Below are 16277 nucleotides of genomic sequence, written 5' to 3'. Positions count from 1 at the left end.
AACAGAATCACTCATGTTGGATGTTCCTTTCCATGTTATTGTGTTGCATATGATTGTGAATTAATTGTTTGATCACTTTTGCTAGTGTCCTTTGGGGTAGTAAAATCTAGGTAGTAATTCTACAGATTTTTTTTCCTTGGTTTTGAAAGTATTTGAAAATAAGTTTTCCTTTTCATGTCCTTAGCATTTCCTCTGCTGCCCACAGATCTTAAAAAATATTCACTAACATTTTAAAGATTAAGTTGATTAGTTTCTTGAACATTTCATGGGAAATCTTATCAAGCTCCATTGATTTAAAAACATATTATTTATCTACCTTTTTTTTTTTCCCAAATATATCCTCAGCTCTTAATCCTAATAGTTAAAAATGCTTGTGTCATAGTAACTACTCAAATTAAACTGTCTGGTAAAGGCTAAAAAAAAAACCTTTGACTAACTGAACCTTCTCCACATATCTGTTGGGTTCTGCACAATTCTTGGTAGGGTTTGCTTGCACACACCTTTTCTTACAGCTTGGGCCTCACACGTACTTGCTGAACAAAGTAAATGTTTCTGACTGTAAAAATGTGAATCTAGATTATGGTGCTAGATCCAAGGTGTCCTCTGGCCTAGTATTCCTGATTAGTAAGGAGAAACCTTGCATTGGCCCCTGTTATTCCAAGGTATGAGTGCAGCTGGCATGGTGCTTTTCAAGTCAGCTGGGTTATGGTCATGGTTTATAAAACATTTTAAAATGTGGCCTATGAATTGCAGCATCCTAAAGTATTTTAGAATACAGTTAACTCTTACAGAACAGAGCTCTTACACTATTTAGTGTTTTAAAGGTAACACCTGGTATCCTCAGCTTCATGTGGAAGGGAGTTGGCAACCTGTGTAGGTTAAGGCAAAAAAATGTAAAAATCTCTCTTTGACTCTCCAAGTCTGTGAATTCTCTGCAAGTAATATTTTCAGTTCTGCTGCATCAAAGATTGTGCTTATCATCACACTGCACATGTTTGGAGTGCAGGAAATGGAGTTAAATTTTCTGTGTTTTCCTCAAGTAGAGTTGTTTTGAAAAATCAGCTGTCCTTTCTGACATGTGAACTCTACTCTTTAATGTGATTCCTCTGAGTTTGCCCATTTTGCAGAAGAAAATCAGAATTTTTCCAAGACTAGACAAATTGGAAGAAATAAATCATAAGGTGAAAACACCATGCACTTACCTTTAGCCTATAAATGATGTTGCGAATTTTCATGACCTGGTTAAATTCAAGGGTTAAACAAAGTGCTGTACACTGTTTCTGTCTTTAGACATTTGTTCTGTATCCATGGACTTATTTTAATGTAAATAGTCACCTCGACAGCTGTGTCCCCTTAAGCACATTTTATTTAGCAGCTGGGTTATACACGTCACTTGGCAGCCATGGATTTTCAATTTTTCCCTGTGCCAAGGGGGCAGCTGGAATAATTTGAGTGCTCATTAATTTGGGAAAAATATGAGCTGCAAGTCAGACAACATGAATCTTCTGTATGGTGTTGTACAAGGATAAGCGGATCAGGGTAGAAGCAATTTGCCCTGTCCCAAGGGGGTCTTCGTTTTTTAATAAGCTGGTTATGAAAATTCTATTTCTTTGCAGTTTAAAGAGTCTAATTAGAGCCTGTAATTTCTCTCATACAACTGGAGTGGATGAAGGTTAACATAAGGCCTCCAGAGTCTTTTCACATTCATTTACAGACTTAAATCAGGTAATAGTTTGTAGCTAATTAGAATGGTGTATTAAATATTTAGTTTGACTTCGCTTAACAGTGAGACCACATGGATGCTGTAGGGCTACAAAAATTATAAAGTAGAGGTACATTTAATTTTTAATCAAAGATAAACTTAAAGGCATAGCAATTTTAATACTGACTGGTATATTATGACAGTCTGAGCAGCAATTGCCTTCAGTTGGTTAAAATGTCAAGATAAAGGAATTTCATGTCTATTTTATGTCCTTGCTGTAGCACTTTGAAGGTTCAAACAATTCATGGTGTATATACATAGTGTTTGAAGGATTAAATGTTTTTAGGCATAGCAGACAGTTTTTATGTAAAATCTCATTTATTTTCCTATCTAGTAACTCAGCATTTTGAGAGAGATTTTCTTAAGGAAGTTGTAGTGTTTCTACTCACAGGAAGTCCAACAATAAACACACATTCCTACCAGAGTTTTTCAAACAGTGGGACTGCTGTTCCATCAGAGCAGCATCTGCATTTACAGCTTCTTCTTTCTGCTTTGGCTGATTTTGTGTTTCAAGGAACAAGTAAAGTAATCTTAAAACTCCATGCACAAACTTTTTCCTGGTCTTGTAAGTCTTCAGTTTTATTCTCAGGCACAAGGTGTGATCCTTGGGGCTGTCCTGGGCAGGACTCTGATAATCCTTGTGGATTCCTTCCAACTCATATTCTGGGATTCTTTTATACCTACAATTCTCAAAGTTCTTTGCATTCTCTGAGCAGTCCTCACTACATTTTTCTGTGCTGCATTATGAAAATCTTCCTGTTGTTGGACTTTTAGAACCTGAACCTTTTGCCACTGAACTTAGTATAAAACCTATCATCAAATTCAGTTGTACAGAACCAAACATAGGCTTACAGAGAGAGCTCAGCACTGCATTGACTTTCACCTAAAACGGTTGGTTTGAAGCACAGGCCAGGGGGATTTACAACTCCTTGGAGTGAAGGAAAGCTTGCTCAGTTCAAGCCTGCATGAAAAAAGACAGATATCCTGAGCCATGAAATACAGAAGCTCAGTTCAACACAATTCTGTAAAGCTTCTACACAACGGATCATATTTTATTAAATTGGACATGCCTCTTGGTCAGAGCAAGAGTTGGCTATGGTTTGAATTTTTCTGGGTTTATTTTAATGATTTTTTTTTTCTTTGTGTGAAATTTATTCCATGAGGCAATTTTGTTGATTCAATATAGAGCATCCAACTACTGCTGCATTCAATGATACAAAATGACATTGCACAGATGTGGCTGTGATGTACCAGAGAGCCCAGAAGGACCTCACACCTTTTTTAATTAGCCTTCTACAGTTTGACATCTACCACACAACGATTACATTCTGTTAACTTTGATCTGGTGAAATTTTTGATGCCTTTTTATAACTTTGCAGAAGCCAGGCTTATCTGCAGCCTGTGGGGAATGCTGTGTGCTAATTCCCCTGGCTATGAGTTCCTTGGTACTGCTGTCTGTTTGCCATTGTAGTTCAGACTGGACCCTCAACTGCTCACCTTCCCCACCTTTCCCACAGTTCCAGTGAGCTGATTTCTTGTCCCATAAACTGAGTGCACCTCCCGTTTGTCCTGCCTGAAGGGTCACTTAGCAGTGGAGTCCCTTGTTCATTTGTGAGCAAGGCTGTGGGTCTAAAACCAGAGTACCAAAGGTGGTGAAATACTTCAAATTGAAAAGGAAAGAATCCTGATAAAGTGAAGAGGTGAGCAAACAATTGAGACAAAATAAAGAAGAAATGTACTGTACATTTGACGGAGGAAAAAAAAAAAAAAAAGAAAGACAAAAGGCTTCTGTAACCTCAAAATAATCAAACCTTTCTGACTATCAGCTTGTTCAGGCCTCAGATTCTTGGCTCATGATCTGTAGCTTTAATCTCAAGTTTCCTCTCCAGCATTTTTTGGATGCTAGAAAACTCCATTACAGATTGGTAGAAAATCAGTGATAAAACTTCTAAATATCACCTTATTTTCTTACACTGCTTTCCCAGTTGCCAATTTTTATAAAATGGTTTATGACTGCAATAATCCCCTCAAAATCAGCTGTTATGGGAGATAATAGCCAGTTGTCAGAGCATTAACCACCCTTGACTTCACTTTGGGCCATTATGTAACAAAAGAATGAACTGGTGGTGAAGTTGCCAGGTGTATTAAATTATATGATGAATTATAGAGACTCTGTAGTGGGGATTAGTGTCCAGAAGAGACCAGTGGAGATTGCCAAACCCATTATCTGATAGGACTGCAGGCTGGACAAAATCCCAAGGGTGAAAGGCCAGTGCTTTATCCATTATGTCATCCTCTAGTCTGTGTCTGCACCATGCACAGTGAAGTGCACTGGAAATGAGTCACCATTGTTCTACGTTACATCCTGGAACTGTGCAATAGCACAAGTGGAGACATTGGCAGTGTTTGGTTACTTAGAATTTAGTCTGATTTTGATCTTTTCTCATGGATTCTTGCAAAAAAAAATAAAATTAGTTGATATACAAGAAAGTTGAGTAGAGTAGTAGCAGAAATTGTATGAAGCTGCTTTTTCCACAGGAGCTTCAGTTGGATCCAAGAAAGTTGGTTATGTCATGGCTTCTGCTCTAATCCCTTCCCCTTCTCTACATTCAGAAAAATTAATTTGTTTAGGCTGCTATTTTGCATTTCAGGAAGAAAATGTATGTTCTACATTTCAGCAAATCCTCCAGGATTTTGAAGAACGTCAATATTAGGTGTAGTTGAATTATGCTTCAGTAGTTCCTGTAGGCTTGGCTTGTAAAAGGTTTGTAATGACTGACCTGGAATCTTGCATATCAGGAATGGAATTAAAAATTTCCTTTGCTTTTCAGATGATAGCATAGAATTTGTTCCTAGCTCCAATAAATCTATTTTATTTTACTTTGAAATAGTAACATGGTTTATGATACAAAAGTGATGTCAGGCAGTTTTTGAAAGTTAATAAAATAAACTTGATATAAAATTGCCCTCTCCCTTTATATCCCATGTAGTTGAATTTGTTGTACAATGGTTGGATTTACAGTGGAATGATATAAAAAGTAGAATAATTAAATTTTTTTAAACTCAGGAAAATACTTCTAAAATAGCTTTCAGTAATAATGCATAGAATTTACACAGTATTTGGAGATGCTGTATAAAGATTTTATTCCCACTCTCTCTATATGTCTGAAATATTTACAACCCAACCCATTGGGCTCAAAGTAATTTGTTGCAGTTATAATTTGTGCTGAAAGGAAGGCACATTGAAGGCAACCAGTTGGTTTGGGTAATCTCAAGTTTTTGTGAAGACTAGTCTTTGGGATGTCATTTCCTAGGCATGGGCTCAGCCAAAAAGTTTAATATTCTCAAAAACTGTGAAAATTGTCTTTGCTGAATCAACTTGTTGAACTGCTGAGAATTTAGTGCATTCAAGCTGCACTGTTGTGCCACACTTGGTACATTGCTGGTTGCCTATTTGACATCATTAGCATGTGCTGCACACTAAGCAGGAAAGAGTTAGAAAGGACTGGATGCTTATTAGACATAATAAGGTTTTTAGTTTTGATTTTAAATACCATCTCTTAAATGGTTCTTTGATACAACCTATTTGCTCTGCTACATCTTTATATATTGTTTATTGTTGAGCTCCTGCTGTGCTGCCTGTGAAGGAACTGATCTTACTCAGTGCTGTGTGACCAAAAATCCAGGATGTGTAAAATGGCTAAAGCTGATGCCCCATGTTAAAAACTTTTTTTTTTTTTTTTTCACATCCATGCCAACCATCAAACTCTTTTAGGGAAATGATAATATGTTAACAAGCCTTGAGTTGGACACTTTCTCATCCCCTGCTCTGTCCTTGCACAGTGTAAAACAGCATAATCCAATCTTTCCCTGCTAGCAATATTTCTTATGTATTGAGTGAATTTTCACAGTGGGAAATTATTTTTTGTAAATCCTGAGTTGCATTATAATTTTCTGTAAATCAGCTAAGTATGTCAGCACATTTTCAGGGCTAGAAAAAAATACTCTCACTTGATGTCTCATGCAAAACATGTGGCTTGTTTGAATTTTGCAAAAGTAACTCTCAGCGGGCCTAGACCTAGAGAGCAGATGTAGAAAAGCTCCCCACAGCTGAGTGTGACACAATGCTGCTGTCCCCTGACCACAAGGGATTAACTGCATGTCCATTTCCTCTTCTCCTGCACGAATTTTCTGAGGCAGGTCTATGCTAAGAGCTGTTGGGGATGTGGATGTTTGGGGAAGCAGGGCTCGGCTTCTTGATGAAGTTTTTTTTCTTTGTTGCAGCTTTTGCTTACAATGTCTTGTTTTCCAGTGAAGTTGATGTATTAATTATTTGGGGTTTGTTTTTGCTAACTCTCCCATCAGTTCTTAGGGTACAATGCATGGAGTTTCCATATCACTACAAGAGAAGACAATGTTATAAAATTGTCAGGGTACAGTGTGCAGGAAGGAAAAAAAACATGAGAAAATGCATAAATGTAAACTTTCCCAAAAGAGAGTATTTTGAATACTACAGGAGAAAAATTAACAATGAAAAAAACCTTTTACTGAGTAACTTAACATTTAAGGATTCAATTTCATGAGGTAATGTCTTCAATTTCATGCCTTCCTTGCACTGAGTGCACTGTAAGTTGAGGCTTTCAGCACCTCCCAGGGCAAAGGTCTCTACTAGGACAGAAGATATTGAGATAGTACTGTCTAAAGTTGCATCACAGGGCTCTGCAGCCCCCCTCAGCAGAATTTTGTGTGCTCTTTTAGATCATTGTCTTCATGGAATTTCCTGTTATCAATGCAAATAGATCCTCAAGTTGTTTGTTTCTACTTCCTAATAAATAATGAACTAAAGAAAAAAACTATGAGGACAGAGATAAATTGAAGTTTCAAGAGTGACTATATATTTCTATTTCTTCTTTCCCATGCCTGTTCATTGCCCTGCACATTATGCCCTTTGCAACAACTACATGCACTGAATACACTTGGAATTCATGTTTATTTTTGGATTGATTTGTGTGTGTATTGGTTAGAACCTGCAATACATCTTACCAGTTTGACATCTTTCCCTTTTCACATTTGGAAAGATTTCTTGTGCACAGGGCTGGAGCCTGTTCAGATTTTTTTGTTGTAAATCCTACTGGTTGTGGTGAGTGAACCCATTATGACTCAAAATCCTTTATGGCTGCAACCAGACTGTTCATCACAGGAAAATGTGGGGTTGTGCCATCTGCTTAACACAGGGACCACCTGCAGCATCAATCCCCCCTTTTCCCACTGGTGTCTTCTGAGGTGAGGTGTGCCAAAGGATGCTGGAAAGAGGCTACTAGGGGATGGGATTGTGTGAAGAAGAGTGATAGTGAAGACTAATCTGGAAGTGGTGACAAGCACAATGTAATGTTGGGAGGGAAGCATGAGGTGCCTAGGAAAAGTTGTCTTGAGAGCTCTCACCTTGAGAGCCCTTGTAGCAGTTAAATCAATTATTTTTGTGAGGCTGCTGAGGAGCTCAGACAATCACTGAGTCCCACATTGATCCATTGCTCCCAGTCAGTCCATTTGCTCCTCTATGCTGAGAATAGCTGAGGTGTTTCTGGACCACCACAGATTATAGCTATGGGAACTTGAATTTTGTCCCTATATCTCACTTAAATTCCATACCTCTTGCCACAGGACTATTTTTATTTCTTGCTGAGCCAGAAAGGAAAGACTATTTTGCTGAAGATGTCCATGAAATAGTTTGCAGCTGCAAACAGAGGTCTGAACTGTCAGCTGCAAGCAGAAGTCCCATTTCCCCTCCCACACGGTATTTAAAATTTCTGGAAATACTATTTTACCAGCTGTTTGGCATGGAGATATGAATTCACAGTTCCAGCGTGTAGAATCTTGCAGATTGACTTGTCTTGCTTAACAGACAGAAGAAGGTCCCTGTTCTCCTCCCTGTGCTCCCAGTTTAATGAAGTTTTGAGGTGAGGACAGTTCAGGGACTGCAGATTAGCCCACACATAATGGATGGAACCGTTAAGTGGATATTTCAGATGAAGTGGTTAGCGCTGAAATAGCTGTCATTTAAGTCATCATTCTTAGGTTTCCTCACTAATGGCTGAGTGTATGCATCTCTGAGATTTTACATAAACCTTCTGTCCAGATTTTAAAGGTTCAAACTTCAGAATATTCCCTGTAAAAGCAAAAAACTTACTTACAATGCTCTCTTATTTCTCAGAATTTGAGGGGCTGCAACAGAGAGTAGAGACTACTTGTGTAGACCAAACCATGATCTGTGCCTAGGCAAGGCAACAAGAATGTGAAAAAACAGGCACTGGAAAACCAGAGAGAAAGCAAGATAACAATACTGATAATGTATGCAGTATATATTTGCTTTTGATTTAAGTGTTTTACTCCACATAAGATATGTGTCTGGTTTTGTCTGAACTACTGAGCTTGGAGATCCAATGCCTTAATATTGGTTAACTCTGCTGTGTAGATGGGAGCAGTTTCCACCACAGCTTGTGACAACTGCTGTCAAATTGTGCTTCTCAGTAATTTACTGTGGACTCCTGGAGCAGAGTGCACTGCCCTGCACACAGGAGCTGACCAGCAGAAAATGCACTGCTGAAATTAGTTGGTTGCATACTATGAATTTGATTCCACAGTTTGGAGCCATCTGAGCTTATGCAGCAATCTTTTAGTAAGAAGAGGAACTGAATGGAGTCTCTTTCCAGGAAGTGACCCTTCCAGGTCAGGAATGAGACATAATAACAGGGTGACATATGGGAGGTTTCCACAGCTGCTGTTTTAAAGATAATTAAAATACATCAATCTCAAAGGGTGCTCTTTGCTGTTCAACACTTGCTTTAGAAAAATATGAAGTGAGAAAGTCACAAGTTCTATTAACATTTCTAGTTCCATTGTCCTTTCAGTTTCTTTAATATTACTGTGGAGCTCTCACTCCATTTTCTGTGAACACTGCCTTAAAAATAGCAGTCTGTGGCACCTACTGTGCAGAAACAGCAAGTATAATTGAAAATATTAAAGTTTTTGATCTTGGAGTAAGTTTTGTTTTGTTTTCAGTGAATCTGACATCTACAATTTTCAGTTTTGCAGATAGGATATAAAAATTCAAGGCTGGTGCATCTGTCTGAGAATATTTTCTTTCTCCACACCTAACAGTTAATGATAAGCCTTAATATAGTTGATATATAATACTTTGCAGGTCAGACACAGAAAATATTTGGATTCAGGTGTCTCTTTCAAGTATCTTGTAAAGGTTTCAAAATTATCCAGAACTGAAGGGCTCTCTTTGTGTCATATGGTTTTTGCCAGAGAGGCACTTGCACCCTCTGATGCAGATTCCTTCTCAGATGGAAGTGGTCTCTTGATTCAGTCACAGCACTTGGATATTCAAAGGTGTTTTTCTCATTTGGCTTATACTCAGTTAGCCAGAGCATATGGAGACTATGTAAATGTTGTTACTGGATCTTCTGGGATTGGCCCATAACAACTTTGAATTTATTCAGTCTGCCTTGACTGAAACATTCTCTCCATATGGATTCAAAAGAATTTTTAGTGTCCTAATATTATGCTCTACCATATGATACCAATATAGGTGCATCAGTGTGTGTCTATACAATGTATATACCTATTAAAGCTCATACTTTCTATTTTGTTATTTTTTCAAGGTCCAGTACAAACAACAGAATGAGACAGACACACCTTACACTTCCTCATCTATTATTAATTACAGATATTTCAATCATATGGCTCAATACTATATATATATTTATCAGCAAACTACACAATATTAGTGCTTTATGTGGATTGTTTGAGTAGAATAAACATTTTCATGCAATCATTTTGCAGAGCAGAACTGATTTGAAACACTTTCCATTCAGTTGCTGTGTGTCCTATTTTGCACCATACATAGCCTAGCACTGCACAGGTCTCATCCATGGATAGCAGTTCAAGTAGTTTGAACTTATCTTGCCAAATTAATACAGTAGTTCTGTAATACTGTCTTATATTTTTATGTATCTGCAGTAAACATATCTATAGCTACAGTAACTTTTCTGTTTATTTGTATTATACATCTAGAATTATCACATAGAACAGCTATCCAGAAGAGTAAAAATAGTATAAAAGGGGTGTAGAACAAAGTTGGTTTTGAAAAACAGGATTTAGAATGTGGACTTATTCATGCAAGTTAAAATATTACCTAAGTCTCTGCTGTGGTCTCTGAAAGCAGATAACAACATGCTGAATCTTTGTTTTATAAGAATGGGTTGCCCAGGGAGCTGGTGGAGTCACTGTCCCTGGAGGTGTTCAAGGAAAGGCTGGCTGTGGCACTCAGTGCCATGGTGTGGTGACATGGTGGTGTTGGGTCATAGGTGGGACTCAATGATCTCAAAAGTCTTTTCCAGGCTAGTTAATTCTATGACTGTGTGTGATTCTGTGATACTTCTGCAGTGTATGGCTAATGGTTTTCACTGCAAGCTCACAGGGAATTGAGTTCATGGTAATGGGTTCAATGAACTGATGAAATGAAACTTACAGAAGTACAGAAATAATCACAATTCTTTTCTATCAGAACCCATCATGAGGATTTTTCTCACTATTGTGAATGAAGTATGAAACAATATTTGCAATACCTATTAATGTGTCTAAGGTCAATGTAGAAGGAAAACATTAAAGTATCAGTGGCTTTACTTTTAACTAAAATACCTTCCTGTGATCCTGTCATGGTTATTTCTTATAAAACTACTATGAATAATAGTTTATTCTATTAAGTAATCAGGACTATAGAAATGGTATTTTAGAATTATAATGTAACTTATATTTCACTCTATGAAAGACTTTTTCTTCATGCTGAGAGTGGCAAACATCGCTTGTATAACGTGTGCCATGGAAAGTGTGTAGAGAAAAATACAAAATGCCTTGGGACAGGGAAGGAAACAACACTTCATAAATTTGGATCACTTATCTTTAAGCAATCTATTTTATAAATTCCTTTATTTTTTCAAGTAATGATAATTAACAGTATTTTTATCATGCTTAAAATATTTTCCAGCAAAACTGCTATATACTAAGTAAACTAGATGTAGAAAATATATTTACAGAAAAGTCATTAAAATCCTTGCAACAGTATCATGGAGACAGCCCATTCCTCATGATGATCCATGTTACCAGTTTGTTGAAATTTTATTTTTTGTAGGTTGTTTTGCTGCCTGTGCCTGTTCTCATGCTTACTGCTCATCTGTTTAGATAAGGCTGGTCTCCTTTTATTAGGAACATAGTCTAGTTTGATTCTTTATAGATTAAAGCAGATCATTAAATATAAATCTCTCAGTATTCAGTCCCATCATAGGCTATTTTCGAGCATCATTTGCAGGAAGATAAAATGTGACAGTGATTTATGCTGTATTTTGAGAGTGTAAATCTCACTGTGCACTTTCATGTGCCTTTATAGAATAAAGGTTTTCTTTATTAATGCTTTTCATAGTCATCCACAAAATATAAAAGCACCATTCTTTTGTTTAATGTTGTGCTCTTTAGAGTTTTAGAGTGGGATTATGCAGACTGTTGAATTCAAACTTGCAACACTACACCATCAGTATGGAGACTTTTTAAACCATATAAATTATGATTCAGTTCAGTGTGTATTTTATGTTTGAGAGACTGGGAAAAGTTTTGTGATTGAAATCTGGTCTCTAGGCATGATGATAACACAAAACACTGTGTATGCTTGGAAACAGGATGTGGCCATTAGGAAAATTGATAAAAGGGCAGGGAGAGAATATTGTGTCACTACTGACAGTAAAGTGGGAGACTTTCAGGGTATTTTAAAACTACTTCGGTGGGAAAAAAAGACCCTATGGGAACTTAGTATAAAGTTGGTTTATTCCATAAATAATGTCATTTGTGAATGAGGAAAAAAAGTTAATGGGAAAAACGGTGAGAATTTTTTTCATTTAAAAATGAATTAAATTATATTAAAGTGCCACTTGTGGGTACCTGTCTCTGCATTGACAATGATATTGTGTCATACGAACCTTGAAAACCTTGAAAAATTTGCTTGCCTGCTGTTGCACATTCTTTATCTACAGAAGTATTTTCTAATTAAGTGCCTCTTCCCCCACATCATAGCAATTTTCTGAATTCAGAAGTGCAGAACAGATCTGTCTGAAACATGCCATTTTGTACTCCAGTGGCTTTAGTTTATTCTCAATTACACATTAACCATAACTTTAGTTAAAGGTCAGATATTAAACACATTCAAAAAGATCAGCCATTCCATTACCCAGAACAAAAGCCACATTTTTAACAAGAAGACATTATGGGCAGAGATTTTTTTAACCTACTGTGCTGCTTAGCCAAAAAAACTTTCTTAGAAAGCCTTTATTCATGTGAATTACACATCTGTATCTGCAGTTCCACTGGATATGTTTTTAATGCAGTATTAATTGATAAATCTTTTGCATTCTACTTTCAGGTCCGTATTTTTACCTATCTGATTGGAAGAGAAGCTGCATTTGCTGATAACCTGAAGTGGATGGCCTGTGCTAACAAAGGTTTGTTAACCTCCTTTTGTGAAAGCCTTGTTTTCAAAACCCCATTGCTGAGCTTTCCTGCACATCTGACCATTCCACAGATATGGTGCTGCTCACAACTAATCACAGAGAATGGGTTGTTTTCTTTTGCCCAGAAAATGAAAAGACTCAATTATCTTGTAACATACAATTTAAAGAGGAAAAGCACCCAATTTTGAATTTTCTTCCTTAAAATATGTATGAATCTTTTAAACTATGTGGTCCTAAATTTTTGTTCAGAAAACAAACCAATTGCAAAGCATTTGTTCTCTTATAGCTGTTATTACTCAGAGTGAGTTTGGTTTCTAAGGACATTGGGTAAAAGTCCTGTTGAGTTAGGCATGGTATGTAAAACACCAGACATCCTGTCCCTTGAGGAACTGACAGTTTAATTGAAAAAAACTGGTTTATATCCTTTAAGGAAAAGAGCATTAAAACATTTAAGATGCTGAGATGCTGCAGTAAAAGGATTGACTAGTATAAGTAAGAATGATTCAGGAAAAAAACCAGCCCCAAACCCCAATTAATCTTCAGGTTTTCCTTTTTCTTTCCTCTTGGAAAAAAAATAAGAGTTCTTTTTTTCCATTGTGCCACATTACATTATGATGAATTGCATCAGGTGCTATCCATTTAGTCATTATTTCTTTAACTACTGTTATGTCCAGCTGATGGAAATTACTCAGTTTGAAGTCTTGTCTTAATCAGCTAATATTACACCATAATTTAGTTTAAATAATAGTATAAGAATCCTTTGAAGCATCTTTTTTGAAGACAATTTAATCAACAAAATCTTTTAACTTTTTAGCCCAGCTCCACAAATTCATAAAGATCTAAGTACAGCAACTCAGAAATTAGGACCAGGCAATGGAGGCTGCCTTAGGAGATCATCTGGTCCACGTCTTGCTTATTCCCAGAGGGGAAAAGTGGTCACCTTTGTCATTCTTCAGCACTACTTTGTTCTTTTCAGAGCCATGTTGCTTTGAGTCAGTCTTTCTCATATGAATCAACTGAACAGCTTAATGACTGTTGCTTCTATAAATTTATTTCCCTCTCAGTTTAATAGTTACAATACCTGCTCTCTGATAGCTTATAACATAAAAATCTTCTACCTCTAATCAGTAATTAATTATTTTTTAGCTTTGAAAATCACAATTGGAAACAGCATGACGTAGTCAGACAGCACAGATTTAGATTTTTTCTTGCAGTTTTCAGTTACAGCTTGTCCATTTTATTCCAGTGAGATGAGGGATTACAGCCCAACAGAAGAGGAGTGTAGTAAAGCTGGTCTAAAATCAGCTGAATAGCAGGACTGCAGTTTACTCCTTGCATGGGTGGGCCAAAATATGTTGTTGTCACTGAGGGTGAATGACCCTAAAATCAATTTTCCTTGCAGTGATTTTCCCCTTGGAAGCACAACCTAGATGAAGGCTGTTTGCAGGCTTTCCAGCTGACTGGACTGTGGACAGCAGCCCTTTCCTTCAAAATGGGTCACAGGGGAAATTCACCCCACCTTGCAAAACTTCATTGGCTTCTGGGTTCTGACGGTGAAGCCTTGAAAAACCCCAAGCATGTTTTTCTGTTACATTTTTCTGTATAAGTAGGGCATATCTAGAGGGAGTTTGCTTAATGAAGCAAAACACCAAACCATTTTAAAGACATTAAAACATTCAAGATCCCCAAAATCCCTCTAGAGCGGTTTGTGAAATTTGCAGTGATTTACTCTTCTGTATCATAAGCAAGTGCATGCTAAGGAAAATGAGATTTACTAAGATTCTGGGTGAACAAAGGTGACGATTTCCTAGTGCTTAGAGTGCATGTTCCAGATGTCATCAGTAACATCCAGAATTTAGAGGTGACACTACCTTTCCCTCAGCATCACTTCCAGCAGAAAGCTGCAGACATAAAGATGGGAGTTAATGCATTACTTGCTAACAAAGCAGCTGGGATAAATTATTTTTTTCCCAGTAAAATTCACTATTACATTAGTAATTGGACAGCCTATGTGTTACTTATTTGGGTTTTTAAACATTTTGTTAAGGGTCATCACGGTGGGTTAGCATATTATAAAATGAACAAAGGATTGGATTCATCAGTACAAAGGAGCAGAGGCTGAGAAAGCAACGTAGAGAAAAATGCTTCACGTATCAGAGAGCTGCTAGCAGCTCCAGCTCAGGCAGAGGACAGATCAGCCCCGAGGCAGGTTGTGCCCCAGCTGGAGCAGTTTATGGACTATTGTGTTAGCAGAGAGCTCCGTGCAGGAAGCCCCCATCACATCCATTCCCATTATTAGCACGACCTCAGCCCCTCCTGCACTGGGGGCTCTGGGGGTGGCAGGCAGCCAGGGATGGAGGCTCTTCACCTGCTCCAGAGCTGGGGGGGAAAGGGGGAAACCTCCCTGGGAGTTTTACAGCTGCACTGAAACAATGAATTCACTCCTTAGTCCCTACCCAGAGGATTTTTTAATTCTGCTATTGTATTAGTTGCAAGAGAATTGCATCTCTTTTGCATAGTGCCCAGGAAACGAAAAGTACTGCACTCCATGTAAAAATCAATTGGAGGCATTTTGTGAAGTTATCGCTCTAATGGTGGACATTTTAGAGAAAAACAAGCCATCCAAAAAACATTGCAGCGCCTGTGTAATGGGGAAAGGCAGCCCACATGCAGAGCATAAGTGTCTGTCTTTTACCACATTATTATACATCTCTCATGCTTGTCATTACCAAATCTTACCCATTTCCTTCATGAGTTTTTTCCTGCTGGGGAGGAAAAAAAGGTATTGCTGACTGTGAGGGGACTCTGAGGTGGCATAACTCACACACCAGGGAGCTGAGAAGCAGGTGCTGGAATGCAAAAATTGAAGCATGGGTTTGCTGCTATTGCTGACATGGCCTCAGCAGCTGCTCTCAAGAACTTCAGAGCAAGTCTTTATCTGGTGATTAAACCTTGGTATAGGAACAGTAAGGGTGGGTTTTAATTCCATGGGCATCTCTGATCTCTAGATAAGAGATGTAAAATTTAGCAGTGTAGGAAGGTAAGTCTTTTGAGTTATATGTAGCTGGAAACACACGAACTGTCAGAAAACCTAAATATGAGATAAAAAATAACTAAAAGCATATTACTCAATGTTGTTCCTACCTAGCTCTAATATAGTAACTTTTGGTAGAGTTATCCCATTAGAAGATCAAAAGTTATTTTCACTCATGCTTTTTATTATTAAGTTGAAGATGTGCATTAAGCTACTGCTATGAGTTGTTTCATCATATAGCTGTCTGCTGTAATGTCTGTTCTTTCACTGTGCCTTCATTCACACCAAGATGAAACGTGTGTAGTGCTGGGATTATGGGTCTGTGTACAGATTCAGAAAGTTCTAGATTCAGATTACAGAGCACCTTTACAATCTTGCTCAAACTGGCTCCTGCAAAAACACAGCTCAGAAGTTCTTTGCAGATGCCTTGTTTTCTGCTGGAGCTTAAGAAAGCTCAGTATTCCAGGCTGACAGAAGTTGTGATCTTGTCAAATGATTAAAATTGCAGTGAGGCCTCTTTCATGTTGGTCTTTTCTCATTAACGGGAAGTAAATGATGGCAAGGGATGCATTTAAATGAGGCCTGATGAAATTGTAGCCTTGAAATTTGTCAGTCCTTCATCACTCTTGCGTGATGTGGGCTCCAGATGCCAAGTTTGGGATGTATAAAGATACTTGACATCTAAGCACTGAAAAGGGAGTGGTGACATCTCAAATAGCTGATGTTCTCAGTGCTGTCAGGTTGGAGGAGGGAGATGCTTTAAAGGATCAACAAGGCTGTGATCACCTAGCCAATGAATTCTAGCTGTAGTCTGCATTTTCTGAGACCTGCCATATTTGTAAATAACATACTGCTTTTATTTTTTTCATTCACATTCTGTAAGTTTGTTTCAGAGCATATGCAACTACAATTCTGTTGC

At 37.7% G+C, this 16277-nt stretch overlaps 1 protein-coding gene across 7 annotated transcripts in view; it reads left to right on the top strand.

The window, feature by feature from the left end:
• CACNA2D3 (calcium voltage-gated channel auxiliary subunit alpha2delta 3) overlaps positions 1-16277 on the top strand; it is a 396747-nt gene that overhangs the window by 254011 nt on the left and 126459 nt on the right. For all 7 annotated transcript variants that reach the window (XR_014854750.1, XM_085072721.1, XM_085072724.1 and 4 more), the window contains one exon: positions 12237-12315. Coding sequence is in view for 6 of the 7 variants with exons in the window: in XM_085072721.1 (XP_084928847.1) it covers positions 12237-12315 (79 nt within the window). In the remaining variant the exon portion in view is untranslated. The remainder of the gene's footprint in view (positions 1-12236; positions 12316-16277) is intronic.

The sequence above is a fragment of the Lichenostomus cassidix genome, chromosome 12 (genome assembly GCF_008360975.1).
Source record: "Lichenostomus cassidix isolate B80296 chromosome 12, HeHo_3.0, whole genome shotgun sequence".
In the NCBI taxonomy this organism is placed as follows: Eukaryota; Metazoa; Chordata; class Aves; order Passeriformes; family Meliphagidae; genus Lichenostomus; species Lichenostomus cassidix.
This window is presented reverse-complemented; position numbering and strand designations above follow the sequence as displayed.